This window comes from Ictalurus punctatus, chromosome 15 (genome assembly GCF_001660625.3).
Source record: "Ictalurus punctatus breed USDA103 chromosome 15, Coco_2.0, whole genome shotgun sequence".
NCBI lineage: Eukaryota > Metazoa > Chordata > Actinopteri > Siluriformes > Ictaluridae > Ictalurus > Ictalurus punctatus.
In genome coordinates, this window is record NC_030430.2 from 3,008,932 (window position 1) to 3,024,917 (window position 15,986).

The 15,986-nt window shown below is 42.9% G+C and overlaps 1 protein-coding gene across 2 annotated transcripts in view; it reads right to left on the reverse strand.

The window, feature by feature from the left end:
* The window catches only part of lrp1ab (low density lipoprotein receptor-related protein 1Ab), a 152,368-nt gene that overhangs the window by 79,936 nt on the left and 56,446 nt on the right, over positions 1-15,986 (reverse strand). For both annotated transcript variants that reach the window (XM_017487059.3, XM_053686225.1), the window contains exons 3-5: positions 15,069-15,206; positions 716-835; positions 29-157 (exon numbers count right to left, since the gene is read on the reverse strand). In XM_017487059.3, coding sequence (XP_017342548.2) covers positions 29-157; positions 716-835; positions 15,069-15,206 — 387 coding nt within the window. The remainder of the gene's footprint in view (positions 1-28; positions 158-715; positions 836-15,068; positions 15,207-15,986) is intronic.

The window sequence follows — 15,986 nt, forward strand, 5'->3', positions numbered from 1 at the left end:
ATTGTGTGGAGTTTTTTCGTGCATGTACCATTCTTGGCTTTGCAAGAGCGGTTGTCCGGCTGAGGCAGGTAGCCCTCCACGCAGCTGCAGGTGTAGGCGCCATCTGTATTAGTGCAGGTCTGACTGCAAGTACCATACACTGCGCACTCGTTAAAATCTGTCACAGAAAAGATACAGTGAGTTACGGAGCACACACATTGCACTCTACAAACATTGTAAACCAACTGACACAAAAACAGTGCTGAGGCTATGAGGTGATATAAATATCTAAAACAATCATGTGCATGCTTGCCAACCATAAAGACAAAACGCATGTAAATTAGCAAATCTGTTCAAATCAAAGTGGAAGTGAGAGCACTTCTGCAAAAATAACTTTAAAGCTTTAAGAACATAGAAATATAAAAATAATAGCCATATTTCATCATACAAAAAAACAGACAAACAAAAAAATTTGCACAAATTAGCAAGACAACCACAAATGTTTTTATGTTCATTATCTATTCCTTAAAAAAAGGCCGGACTGTAAAAAGCATAAAGGCAAAAATAAGTGGCATGGCCATGTGTAAGCAAACAATTTCACAAATCAAGCAAACAAGAAACAAATTACGCATGAAAACTGTTTTCATCTACCAAAAAAAAAAAAAACATCATAAAATTTTCTGCTAGTTAAAAGTGAAATAAGCTGATTAGGTGAACACCTGGAACACCTGCTCACCTCTGCACATCTTGCCATCTTCTCCAACTTCAAAGCCGCTCCCGCAGTAACACTTGGGTCCAGAGGGGGTGATCGAGCAGCTGTGCTGACAGCCCATAGTGGTGCAGTTATGCACAAATTCTGCAACACAAAACAGAACACAGGATGAGTAAGAATGCTATGAAATTTATCCTACGCAAGTAGGACCTTCACTGGGACGTGGTTTCACTAGAAAGACCATTGCTGATAATGTGCGAAATAGCACTGTGGAAAATATATATGATATGATATTGAGAAATGATAACACAATACACTTTAATCAGATATCACCAGTATCGTTTTACAATGTTTTTTGCTTTATAAATAAACAACAACAAAAACTGATTAAATAATAAAATTGCAAAATGTTAATTTATATAGAATTTATTTTTCCTCCTTTTCAGGGTTAAAGAAATTAAATAAATGCATCATTGAAATAAATAAAATCTTTACACAGCTTGGCCAGCATTCAGCAAACCTATGTATTGTGATAGGATTATCTTCAAGTATGATATAATTTCTGACGTTTTAATAAAAATTTTTCTAGGTTTTTAAAATTGCATTTAACGGATTTTTTAAACTCAAAGTTTATTTATTTATTTTTTTAAATGCAACATTGTTTTCCTGCCCAGTTTCTTAGCAAAAGATTGTTATCCATGTATGTCATGGATGGTAGAAAGGTCAAGTATTATGATGACGATGTGCAACTAATCATTATTTTTGATAAATCGATTAATCTGTCGATTATTTCTTTGCTTAATCAATTAGTTGGATTAAAAGGCTCTTTTTTATTTTCTGTATTTTTCTGAGAAGTAAAAAAAAAAAAAAAAACCTAAAAACTTTATTTCACATTCTGGACAATGTTGTCCTTCAAACATTGTGCAAACTGAAGGCTATTTATAATGTTAAAAAAGAGAAACAAAAGCACAGACTAAGTGTTAACTGGTAGGAGGTTGAATGTTCTGCAGTAACACACATTCACTCATCTGAACACGGTGACATGTTCCTTTATTCTGTAAATGTACGACACTGCTTACATTTCTATACAATGACCTGTTATAACCCCATTACAGTTACCGCTCTCATAAAAACACAATCGCTTTAGTTTCTAAATATCGCTACATATAGCATCAAACAACACATTTGATCAGAATGAATATTTTAGTCAGAGTTATTTGCGTTTCCCTTCTATTGCGCGGTGTTCGATTGACGCGTACGCGTGGACTCGCGCTCGTTCAGTGAAGTTTAACGGCGACTCGCTCGCCGTCAGGACGAGTCTTTATGTAAAATGGAAACCCTGGCGTGAATTTACTAAATCTAACATCTACAGATAAGGATATAAAGGTAGAAATGTCATTTCTGTGCTGAAGAAAACACGTCTGGAACACATTAGACAGCACACGCGTCTGTCGGAGCGTCTGACTCGACGAGACACGTTAATACACTTACGAGTTTGTCTGAAGCGCACAATATAAAAATATTCTCATGTTTTGGACGACCTGGACCGTGTACTTTTCCCCCAGCGGCTCACTCCGTGACCTCCGCTGTTTTTCCAGATGTGTTTTAGTCATAAAAATGCATTTTGCACCATTGTGAAGCGTTGTCACTGATGGGGGTGGGGGCGGGGGGTTAGGGGATATCCACAGTGACAGGGTCCCAGACCCAACTAATCGATAATTAAATTCGCTGTTGATTATTTTAATTATCGATTAGTTGTTGCAGCCCTAGATGACATTTTCCTCATATCACCCACCCTAGAGGGAACAAAGTTCCCTAGTTATCATCATCATCTTACTTTAAGATTATTAATGAAAGACAGCACTGACTCACTAATAAATGGGGTCGTGCGAACAAAGAAGATCTCATCAGCAGATCTAATACGAGACGTTTCATAAATATGGGCTGGCGTCTTTTCCACACTGTGAAGTGAACCTATAAACTGGGGAATTAAGATTTTATCTGGCACCCATATCAAACCTTCAGGTTTATCTGTACTCCTGTATTACACCCACAACACTGGAACCAATTCAGAACCAAATGCTTTAAAATATTTCTGACCTGACCACCCACAACATACTCCCACAAACACACAGAGGATCCTTCCTCCCCCAGACAGAGAGACAGAGAGAGAGAGAGAGAGAGAGAGAGAGAGATAGAGAGAGAGAGAGAGAAAGAGACAGAAAGAGAGAGAGCACTGTCTACTCCCAGGGCCAGGTTTCATTCCCTGGAAACATAACTATCTACGCTTTAAAAAAAAAAAAAAAAAAGTAGTAACTAACATAACATAATAATCTATGGCAAGCTAGTTAGCTAGTCAAATGCATGAATACAGACTATGAAACAAATGAATATATGGTTATCCTCTTTTTAAAAAAGTTTCTAAATGTCTTGCAGTATGGTCGTTTCTCCTCTGACCACTCTCATCAACGAGGAGTTCTGTTTCATTCCTCCTGACCACCAGAGGCAGCGCTTAAGCACTAATGGATTATTGCAGCGCCAGCTAGATAGGTTGAGAGCGTATACCAAAGTCACGTGGTGACGTAGGCTGTTTTGAGGAGAATAACCACATCAGCCTCTTTCTCGCTCGACTGTGATCGGTTGTTGATTTTTTTCATATTGTCAGGTGCAGCTTACAGAGCAGCGAAGTATTGCCCTTGCAAGCTGTGACAGCAGACTCCTAAGTTTTTGGGACCCGGAGTGGGTATTCTCTCAGAGTTTTAGAGAGTTTTTGCCTTTATTTAATTATTTTTAGATGGAATTACCCTGCGCTACTCAGTGCTATCTGGTGGCTAGTGATGCCGCGCCAAAGTTGGCGGTTCCCCTGCTGGCTTACGTTGCAGATTCTTGTCGGAATTTGTGACGCTCTGTGCTCCTCGGTGCTATTCAGATTCTCACAGCGATCACAGATATATTCTCTTCACATTCAGCAAGTGTTCCTGCTGTTAGCCTTTCGGTTCTCTCTGGAGGCATTTATTATTGAGGCGAGCATGGCACACAGTTCTATCTCCATGGGCTTCCCGCTGTCATGTAGGTTGGTGTCCAAATACCTCACTCTCTGATGTTGGCCATGATGACCAGCCGTCCTGTTTGGGATGTCAACATCTAAGAGATGCCATCGCAGACCCGTGCCTGCACTGTAGTCTGCTGCCCATGTTGGAAAGACGGCTCCATTTCGCCTTGTGGGTCTCGGGTTGTGTGTCTGTGGCAGCCGGTGCCCCATCTTGAAAAAAGGTGAATTCCCGGAGGGATTGTATGGAAGAGACTTTTCTTCTTCATAAGGACTGTGGCTGTCCTTTCTTCTGAGATGTTAGACAAAGCGTCTCCTTCAATCACTTCAGCTGGTAGGGTCTGCCACGCCTGTGGCTATAACACAGGTCGGTCAGGGTTGTGAAATGGGGAGGAGTCTCCTAACCCTACTTTTCTTTCATGTCAGCCTGACTTGGATGTATTCTTTACATCTCTAGCAGCCCCAGTTGTGTCGCCCGACGAGGTTTATGGGGCAACGTGTGATGCCCCAGCACCCAATGTGGCCGCACAGACTCACTCCTAAAGAAAGCATACGACTCTGCTGCCTACATAACCTGTGCAGAACATACGGACCGTCAATTGCTCCTCGCTACTTCCAGTACATTGGAGTCGGCAAAAGGTTGATCCCTCAGTCTCCTGGTTCCTGCAGACGGCACTCCTGGCCATGGGCCATGTGACCCGCGAGCTGGGTACACTTACAGCAACACTCCTGGCGGTGCGCCACCAAGTGTCACTTGCTCAGGCGAAACTGCTTGAAGACTATAAAAGGACTCCGCGGGATCTTCCCATCATTCCCGGGCTCCTCATTGGGCTTAATGTTATGGAGCTACTGGAAAAGCGGGTGAAATTAACAGAGGCTGCTCACCAGCTGACAAAGGTGCAGCGCAATACTGCCTTCAAAGTGCCACCAGTTACACAAGCTTGCCGTCGTTCTGGAAACCACCATATGAAGACCATCGCTTCCGCCAGCATCATACTCTGCAACCTCAGAGCTCACAGGGGCATGGGGTGGCAGAGGATCCCACAGGTTTCCGACCTCCTCATCAGTAACAGCCAGGGGATCCACACCAGCACCCCCCCACCACCACCAAAAGGTTGCAACAATAAATCCTGAGGTGCTTGGGCCGGCCGCTGTCTGTTTGTAAACGCAACACCCACAGTATTGGAAGAACAAATTGGTGGATCCCTGGGTTATGACCACCCTGAGCAGGGATTACGCCCTGCAGTTTCGATACCGGCCCCCTAAGTGCTCAAGGCTTGTCCCTACATTGATTAGGGATGAAGCTTGTTCTGTGGCTCTTTCCCAGGAAATCTGTTCTCTGTTGGGAAAGGGTGCAATAGGAAAGGTACACCCACTTGTTCAGAGGGACGGTTTTTATTCAACTTATTTTCTTGTTCCAAAAAAGAGACTGGTTTTCATTCTCGATTTAAGGCATCTAAACCTGTTCCAGAAGACTCTGCTTTTTCAAATGTTACACATGGCCAACGTTATCCAGTCTGTTATAATGGGGGATTGGTTTACAAGCGTCGACTTTCACATTCCAATCATACCTCAACACAGAAAGTTCCTATGTTTCAGTTTCAAAAACCAAGCTCATCATTTCAGAGTCATTCCAGTCGGTCTGTCCCTGGCCCCTCGTATCTTCACAAGATGCATGTGTGTGGCTCTGTATCCACTGTGGTACTGCTTTACCTGAACAACTGGCTGATTTGTGCCCACATGAGGTATCAGCATCAGACAGCTTTTGGAGCATGTGCAGAGACTAGGCCTCACGGTGAACATGATGAGTTGCCTGAGTCCGGTGCAATCGATTGCCTTTATCTGGAATGCCTCTGAACTCCCGTATAATGTCTGCTACCCTGTCACATGCTTGGGCTGACAAGATTTTACAGCTCCTTTCTCGTTTCCGGCTGGGAGTGATGTTGCCATACGGTGTGTTCCTGCAGCGAATGGGAATGCTGACTGCTGCCACTTCGGTGATTCGGCTGGGCCTGCACCACCTCAGGCCTCTCCAGTGGTGGAACAACTTGAAGTTGAACCCCACCAGACATGGTCATCGGCTGATATCTGTTTCCCACCGTTGTGTTCATGCGTTGACATTGGAATCGCCGGGAGGTCATTCCTTCTCGCCGGGAGGTGGTCAGGGCCGACCCTTCCCTTGTTGGGTGGGGTGCAACGTGGAATCACAGGGATGTGTTGGCCATTGGTCTCCACATCAGTCCACAGACCACATCAGCCTCCTGGAGTTACATGTGGTTTTCTTAGCCCTGCGGGACTTCTTGCCAGATCTAGCAGGTCATCATGTGCTCGACCAGTCTGACAATACCTTGACTGTGTTTCACCTGAACCAGCAGGGTGGCACAAGGTGGGTCAAGTCCTTGCGTCTCCCTCACAGAATTCTCACCTGGTCTCTTCCCCGACTAGCGTCCCTGAGGGCAGTCACCTCCCTGGGTCCAACAACCAGGTAGCAGATGCTCCCATAAGGGACCGTAGAATGCAGGCTTCACCCAGAAGTGGTGCAGAGCATATGGCGTCAGATTGGCAAAGCAGAGGTGGATCTTGTTGCATTATGAGCAACCACTCACTGTTGGCTATGATTCGCGAGGATGGAGATATCCAGCCCAATGGGACTGGATGCACTGGCTCACGAATGGCTGAACTGCCTACTTTATGCATTCCCTCCTATCCCATTGTTGTGGAAGACTCTACACAGGATCACCCAGTGCAACCATAGGGTGCTCCATGTAGCACCCCAATGACCAGCCAGACCTTGGTTTCCCATACTTCTGAGAATATTGGTGGGCAGACCGTGGCAGCTTCTGTTCCGGAAGGATCGGTTGTCCCAGATGGATGGCAGGGTCTGGCACCCAGATCTTAGGCCTTAAACCCTCTTCTAGCCGACCGTGAATGTGCTGTTGTTCATACAGTCATTAGCACTAGAGCTGCATCCACACGTCAGCTTTATGCTGCACTGTGGGATATTTTCTCTTCATGGTGCAGGGATCGCGGGTTAAACCCTGCATGCTGTGAGACTCCAGGAGAGTTAAGTTTTTGCAACATCTTTTGGATGCATGCAGGGCTGCCTCAACGTTGAAAGTACATGTCGCAGCCATTTCTGCATATCCTGTGCCTGCTGATGGCTGTTCCCTTGGTTCCCATACCTTGATGAGCAGTTGTTTTGTTTTTTTTTGTTTTTTTTAACGGTGCAAGTCACTTAAGGTCAGCCCGCAGCCCCCATTTTCCCGGGTGGAATTTACCGCTTGTGCTTGACTTTCTATGTTTGCCAACATTCGAGCCCTTGAAGTCTTCTGACCATAAGTGTTTGTCTATGAAGACTGCCTTTCTATTAGCCATTGTTTCCATGTTAGCATGTTGGTGAGTTACATGCATTGTCTGTTGAATTATACCTGTGTTGGTTGCCAGAGGATTCTGGTGTGGTCTTTTGGCCAAATCAGTCTTTTCTTCCGAAGATGCAGTGTCCTCAATTTGTAAATCAGTCAATTAATCTGGTTGCATTTCAAGGGTCGTCTGAAGCAACCAGCTCGAGGGATCTCCTCGTGTCCTACTGTCAATCTGAGGCAACTGATCAACTCTTTGTCTGTATGGTGGTGCGCAGAAAGGTGGCGCTGTGTCAAAGCAGACTGTCGAACTGGATTGTAGAAGTGATCACTCTAGCGTACAGAAGAGCTCAAAGGCCCCTGCCAGGAAGTATCTCCTGTCACTCTATTAGGGCTGTATCTACACCAGCACTTTCTGAAATATTCAGATCAGCCCGTCTGGCACCACCAACCACGTCTGATTGGATAAATGCATAAACATGCAAGAGTACTCATCTTTCTAATAAAATGATCGGTAAGAGTACATTACAGAGAACCATATATTTTATTTAATGAAATGTTGTGTGTATAGCACTTAACACTTATTTTTCTAAATTTATTTTTTTAAAATTCCCTAAGGAGCAAGCCAGAGGCGACGGTGTTGAGGTAAAACTCCTTGAGACGACATGACAAAGGCCTTGAGAGTAACCCGACTCAAAAGGGAACCCATCCTCACGTGGGTGACACCATGCGATTATAAATATTTTCTCTTCTGTAACCACTTACTATATATTAGCTATTGGCTTTTGAGCAACTTATAAGTATGAGCATCAGAATCATTTCAGAATTCATTATAGTTTTAAATTGAAGTCTATTGTATCGATCTAGAGTTATTTACTGTGCGATGATGGAGACATGAGTGCAAAACTGTTCTTAGCAATTGCAGTCCTAAGGATATCCAAGGAAAACCATGCACAGCCATCTTTACGGTTTCTATGTGGTACTACACTCAGTAATCACATGGTGGTCTTTAGGCTGTCTATGTATACAAGCAGGACTCTGTAAAAGATGGTGAATCATCAGTGAAGGAGTGTGTTCCTGTCAAAAAATGAAACCGTTGACAAGCCGACTGTCACATCACCTCCAACAACAAAGAAAACCAGAAAGAGTGGAATATGTCAGAAAGATAGAGTGATAACGCAATGCAAAAGAATCAGCACTAAATCAATTACTCTTAGAGCTCATAGACCGGGAGAAAAAAAAAAAACCTTGAGTGTCTTCCTCCATCTCGCACTTACACCCACACACAGGGACAATAGGGGTCCTCATCATACAAAGCCTATGGCCCTTAGAGCTACAATAGCTCTTTTGTGGTGTGTGTGTGTGAAGCGAGGAGAATACGTGGCCAAACACTACAGCCCGTATCAAATCAATTCCCGCCCCCGTCCAAATCCCAGCCTGTCCCATCCACTTTCTTCCTCACCCACAAATACACCCCCTCCACCGAATACGTCTCACACATGCTATAAGAAGCGTGGCGTGTCATTTGTACAGAACTAAGAAGCATCGGACAAGCTTGCACAGCTGCCGACCATGCAGGGGGGGGCGGCTAAACACATTTACCATGAAGTGGTTTTCCCGGGTTTAGGGTGCAGGATTCCTCCCTCTGAATTTCTCCGTAGCAGTAGTAGTATGCTTTCGAGTTTCAAGGAACTGCAAATGGATGAACTGATGAGCCTTGAAAATGTAAGAATCCAATTCTGCATGGGGACACATCAGCATTTCTGTGAGCCCCTGAAGGGCCATAATCTAAGGCTACTGAATTTTTTTTTAGACACATTATCAATTCTATCGATGAACGCCAATAACCTAGGCTCTGAAAATAGAATAAGATATATCTAGGAAAAAGATGTCTGGTTTTCCAAGTATTGGAATTAGTCTGAGACCGGTCATGAAAGGAGCTATTTTCTATTTTGTAGAAAAGAAGCCACTAGACAAATCACTGGTCATTTCAGCAGCGATCTTGGAGCGGAAAGTGAATCGTTTAAATACAGCGAATGACTTAACTCAGATGAAACTAGAGAGGTGGATGATGGTGATGATCAAACTGATTACTGGAGATCCTCAGAAACATTTCAAACTCTAGAACATTGAAGAATAGCCATCATTACCAAGAGAGACTCTGTGGGCTAATCGTTCAGCATGTCATTAGGAAATTGGGGCTTGAATCATGATAATCTGTTCATGCTCTTTCAGCCTTGCATTAAACCCTTAAATCTGCAATCAGTCTGTTTGTGTGAGGAGCATGGGAGGCACTTTGCGGTAGTCAACAGTCAGTGTGTGTACTACATTTTGACATTTCTCATAGCTGACATTTCTGTCGGCATGCCTGTGCATGCAGCGTGTGTGTATATTTGTGTATTTCTCTCCAAAAGAGAATGAGACGGTGAAAGAAAGAGAGAGAGAAACTATTAGGATGTGTACAGGTGTGGGTGGAGCAGACTAGCAGTTCTAGAACAGAACATCATGTCAACAAACACACATACAGTACCTTGAATAAGTAAGCCTCCTGTAAGGCGAGACTTGCACTTGTGCCATATGCTTGGTGTGTTATAATAATGGATTTTATGGTGCTCTATGGGAAGATGGGGGAAATTGGCGATTTACATGATATTCAAGGAATCAATTCAAAAGCAAAACTGGAAGGAACCTACCGAAACCAAGTAGTGGTCAGAACAACTGCCCAAGAACTCACCAAAAATGTGCACATTAGAGGTGTTTTGGGGGACATTGTTTATTTGTTTAAACACAGATATGATCTAAACAAAATAACTAGAAATGCAGAGGGAAGCTTGTTAACATAGCTTGACCAAGTCTAGGGTCTTCTAGGAGCAGGTGCATTTATGTTCAGATCACATGACACTTTAATTACACACAGCTCGACTCCATTCAACGAATTATGTGACTTCTGTTGGTAACTAATTTAGGGGTTTCACAGCGATTAGGGGTGGAGGATGGGGTGATACTTATGCATAAAAATAATAATAATAATAATTTTATAAGGGGGCCAAGCACTGAAGTTGCATAGATTGTTGTTTTGTTATTGTACCTTTTCTTCATCATCATCTGGCTAGGGTGTCTATGGCAGCCCATAAAACCGTCTGGTAAAAAGATGTGAAACTTGGCACGCTCATTGGGGAGGGGCTAAGGAACATTCTGACCAAATTTGGGCCAAGTGCTGATAACACTCTAGCACCACCATCAAGTCAAATTTTGGCCTAAATTCGAAGTACAATTACCTAAAACTTAAAAGCCAGCCATCCCTGGATTCTCTGGGTCAAGACAAGTTCAACGCACCCCATGACATCTAATTAGATTTTCAGCATTGTTGGATTTTGTCAAAAACTTTGTTCCCTGCTCCTACAAATTTTGTCCAATCATCACCAAATTTGGCATGTCATTTTCAGAGTAAGCCTCACAAAATTTATCAAAAGATGTTGACTATTCCAAAAGGGTTTGCCCGTAATGGGCTAACGATTCTGATAGCGTTGCTACCAAAACAGGAAGTGAGGCTGTATCTCAGCAACGACTTTGTGCATGGACACACAACTTGGTAGGCAGCTTCAGGACCATGATCTGAGGTTATGCAACAAATTTCTTGACAGCGCCAACTACTGGTCAAAACGTACAATAACGTGCTTAAAGATGCTTCCACCTAAGAGCCATTTTTGATACTCTTCCTTAAAATTTTGTCCAATCTTCACCAAATTTTGCTCACATCATCTTGAGACCTGTCTAAACAAAAGTTATCAAAGGAACTGATATTCAAAACCGCTCTCCCATAACAGACTGGCAAATGCATGAAACTATAAATCATTATTGACTCTCTTTGCATATCGTTATTGCTCCGATTCCCTGTGATTGCTTAGCAACAACTAACATGTCTGAATGTGCGGCTCACCGCGTCTGGGTGCTTGGCTGCCAAAAATGCTGCTTGCAGCTTTAACTTCTAAGTAATTTTGTAAACTACATAGACTTTCCCCCCATTTCAATATTATGGGCTATTTTGAGTAGATTCATGATATATAAATCCAATGTAAGCCTTTTCAGTTCGTAACATTACAAATCGTAGAAACAGTCAATGGGGGGTGAATACTTATGCAAGGCACTGCAAACGCAAAAATGAGTACGCACAACAATCCCTAACAAGTACCGTGCCTGTTCCAGAGGCTTCTGCCAAATCAATAAACGTGCCATTATTCCTGCTCTCAGAGAGGAAGAAAAGAAAAAAGAAGAAAAAAAAAAAACGCACTAAGCATAAGCAGGCTCATCCATCACTGCTGTACAAATATTGGGCTTTACAATCGTACAGATTGCACGAGCCATTGCCCAGATTGATATCCTGTTGCCAGAGCTGTGAGCTGTTCTCAGATAAATTAGGAGAACTCCGTATTGCTATTGAGCTCCGTTTAAGAGCGCTAATCACTCTGCTGTTGCGTAGTGGCGGATATTTGCCTTTATTTGTGTGCCGTTTCAGCTGAGTGAAGGCATGTTAAGCGCGAGCAAACAAATACCACTAGCAGCTATACTCTCACACACATACAAACAACTGCATGCATGCACATACATGCACACTTTGATGCGATCTATGCAATGTCAGGGAGAGACACTCAAAACTTATAGCCCTGTGGAATGTCTTATAAACGGTAACAGCTTAACGGTATATACGCAGCTATAAAACCTAGCATAATGTTAGTCATCCTGAACCCTTGAAATCATTAGAGCAGGTCTGTAAATGTCTGTACAACGTCTTTACAAATATTGATTGACAAAAGTCTGTCTTGTGATAAACACTCCTACTCAGTCGTTCTCATGGTTATACTTAGCCAGCTAATTTAGCATGTCCTGACAGGTAGCCACTTGCTAGCCCTGTTAGTCAGCTACGTAAATTAACAAAATCAAGTCTTTTTTTCTCATGGGGCTTATTTTGTTCACGTGTGTAATTAAAGAATCACATGATCCCAATATAAATACACCTGTTCCGGGAAGGTCCTGGAGTTTGTTAGAGACCATACTTAAATAAACAGCTTCGTGAAGTCCTCAGGGACAAAGTTCTGGAAAAGTACCAATCAGGATCTGTTTACAAAGAAACACCCTACAGAGCACCGTTATATTTATTATTGAAAATCTAAAGAATATGGCACAACCATCACTCCACACAAAGTCGATGACCAGGTAAGGAGAGCGTTAGTCAGAAAAGCGACCCAGAATCCGAGGATAATTTAACATGATACGATCACCACCATGCTTCCCTGTGGGAATGGAGTTCTCGGGGTAATGAGCAGTGTTAGGCTTCTGCACCAAACACAGCACTTTGTGCCAAAGTCATAAAGTTCACTTTTAGTCTCATTAGACCAGAAAACACGTATTTACTGTTTGCAAAGGGTTTTTTTTTCGTAAACAAACCATGATTGAAACCTATCCAGAGCTTTGAGCCGAATTTCTTTTGATGGCTCTTTGCGATGCTGTTTGTTTAGACATGTTCTCCAACAAACTCTGGGGCCTCTCAGGTATTTATATTGAGATGACACGACACTAATTACACACTATTCGACTCCATTCAACTAATTATGTCACTTCTGATGTCGCAAGTGGATGCACCAGAAATAATTTAAGAGTTAAGACTTATCCAATGGAAGCTTTTCGCAAACAATATTGTTTCACCCATACGTCAAGATTTTGTCGAGTCATGATGTATAATCCCAATTAGATCCATCCATCCATAGGCACACACACATTCCCCAGAATACTTTAGTTAGGTAACCTTTCACAAAATAAAACTTCAGGCTTCCTTTACCTTTTGGATTTGGAACAAGACTTGAAAGTGGTTTTAAACTGTAAACCAATCTTTCCATACCTTTACAGGAGATTCTACCAACAGCATGATTCTTTCCCCACCTATAAACATGAGTAAATCTACTGGTGGGCAGATTTATTGGGCGGTGATAATATTCCAGCCTTTGGTCTCTCCCTATTCTCTCCACTCGATCCCACTCTCGGCGAATGAGCCATGATTACTCGCACCTGAGAAAGGGCAGCGTGAGACCTTTGAGGAAGCACGTTGCATAACCCGAGCTGCACTTGCGAAACAGCCCACTTTCCCGTAAATCCAGATGCACGGAATGGGCCAAGAGGAAAGAGGCCTTTCAAACATGCATGGGCGAGTGTGTTTCGGAGCAAGGTCTTAATGGTGATACTGGAAGTGTTTACCACAAAGGTTAAACGCCTACGAGCCAGAGGCTTAACAGTGTGTACGCGTCATGCACCGGTTGTGTCTGTCTACTGGCCTTTAATGGCATTAAAAGATACAAAGTAGAATCCCTCCTACATAAACACATCTGTAATGGAATACTCCAGAAAACATTCGGGTCAGACAGGAACACAATGTAACTCGGTGGCAAGAGATAAACATCCGTAATTCATCAAGCTGGAACAAATCTTAGAACAGCAACAGCTGTTTTACTTGGAGCACTAATTTGCAGTATAAGTACATAAGTCAGCGTACAGTCTCTTTAAATATTTGCTTTGCATTTCTGTGCATTGCTTGCTAAATTGGCAGAGCACGGTGATCCAGGAGGTGGGTGGCTGAACCAGAATAGCGCAGGACTTTGGACGCAAACATGAGCTTCGAGCAGGAGAGAACACACACGGCGTGGGTGCAAACTTGGAACGTGGTGTTTCGTTTTAAAATGGCCCACACCACTGATATAAACCGACGCTCATGATCATGCACATCTTTAACATAATAATGAACTGGTTCATTTGTGTAACTGCAGGTATTATTGTGTCTTGTAGACTATGTGCAAACATCTTATGTGAAACGGCTTATTCAGGGCAGTACTAAATAAAATAAATAAATAAATAAATAAAAAATGCAATTTTTATGATCCCTCATTTATTTATTTTTTTTAATTAACATTTTCTAGCTTCTACAAGGCATATGTGAACTTTTCACTTCAACTGTAAGTAAACAAATAACACATTAATAAAAAAAATGCCAAATTGAACATCAAATCAGCTGCTTCCAAGCAGTTTGTAAATATACGGATGTACAAATTTAATAAGGTTATAATCAGGATATCCACCATATCTCAGAAAAGTGTACTGTGACATCATTTATCACAATATCAGTATTATACCGTCATATCTCCCAGCCCTAATAACATGCGAGTCTAGTCAGGCAGTCGATACTAACTAGGGCCAGGAAGAGCTTCGCTACGGTTACACTTTTTACGGCGCAAAAAAAAATCGCTCCGGAATAATATTTAAGCTGCAGCTTTATCATGAACCCTTTTATGAATTTCATCATCAATCGAATCAACAGGGGATCAAGTCGGGATTTGATCAGTACGTTAATCCTGGACGCCGTGGAAGATCTCGTGTTTATTATAATCATTAATATTTAAGTTGTTCATGGTGGATATTCCTTTAGGTAATATTCCAAATGACCATGCAAAAGGATCAAGTCAGATTATTGCTATGAAGAGAGATTGTGTAATAATAGTATTCTATCCACCCAGACTCCATCAAGGCCAGAATGTATTCAGTGACTGAGCACTGGCTACTCCACAGCCTGGGGGCTTTTTTTTTTTTTCTTTTTCTTTTCTCCTCTCTCTCTTTCTCTTTTTTTCCTTCCTCAGCAGCAGAGTAATAAAACTCTGGGGAACTCAGTGTACCACCTCTGACTCGTATTAGTGAAGGGGATTTGATTGGAGTTGGGTCTGTCTGCAGGGCTGGTCTGAGCAGCGGCCTGTGATAATGCGGGCAGCTCGTTAGAAGCTGGGAAAATTTTATGAGCCTGAGACAGATGGGAAGATGGGAGAAGGCAATGACGACACCCAAATCTCAGGGTCGTTTTCAAATAAATGAGCAGAAGTGATGAGTGTGTGTGTGTGTGTGTGTGGGAGAGTGAAAAAGAGAGAACAGTTACCCAGACAGTGATGGCCTTCGTCGCGTCCGTCCACGCAGTCCGAGATGCCGTTACACACCTTGCTCAGGTGAATACACACGTCTGTGCCCCGACATTCAAACTCGTTGGGCGGGCACTGTGACACGTGGCTTTGGTGACCTGTAACACGCAGACAAACAAACATTTAGCTTTACTGCCGATTTCTCGATTCGGACTGCTTTCTCGGAAAGGCAAATCCCATGTTTGTGTCAGCGTGCTAGTTCTAGTTCTGATTTCTACGTTGAGCTGTTATCTAACTAATCTAACCTGTGATATTAGATTTTCTTTAAGGAGATGTTTATTTAACATTCACGGAATGAGTCTCCAGCGTCAGCGTGCTTTGTAACAGACTCGAAGTCTTCAGGACTGAGGGCTTTGTGCTTTCCGGTGTGCTTTTCTGGCTTTTTAACTCCACGAGAGAAAAAGAAGGGGAAGGGGGGGGGGGGTGCTGGATGGATGGAAATGTAAGTGCTCGTTTGGCCGAGAAGCATTTTCGTGACCGTGTGGTGTCGTGAGTCACACTTTCCTCATAAAACACACTCTCGCATTGACCACTTCACAGCGTGTGAGGTAAAGTGGCGAAGGTGACAACATTTTGTGCGGTGAAATGGTGAATGAAAGCGCGTTTCTTGCGTGTACGAGAGGTACGGTTTGAAACAGCGGACCGTTTCCTGACGAGGTTCGCTTTGGCGGGCGATTCAGAGTCCGACCTCGGTAGATCACAACCGATGATTGAATTTATTTGGTGATTTTACAGTTAATCAATGACTGAATAAAAAAGAAGCAGCAGCCGTAAAAAAAAAAAAGGGAATAAAAACCTGCACCAGTGTAGAACAAGAAGGAAAATAAAGAAAAAGAAGAAGAAATAATTATAATAAATAAAAAGCTGCACCAATGGCA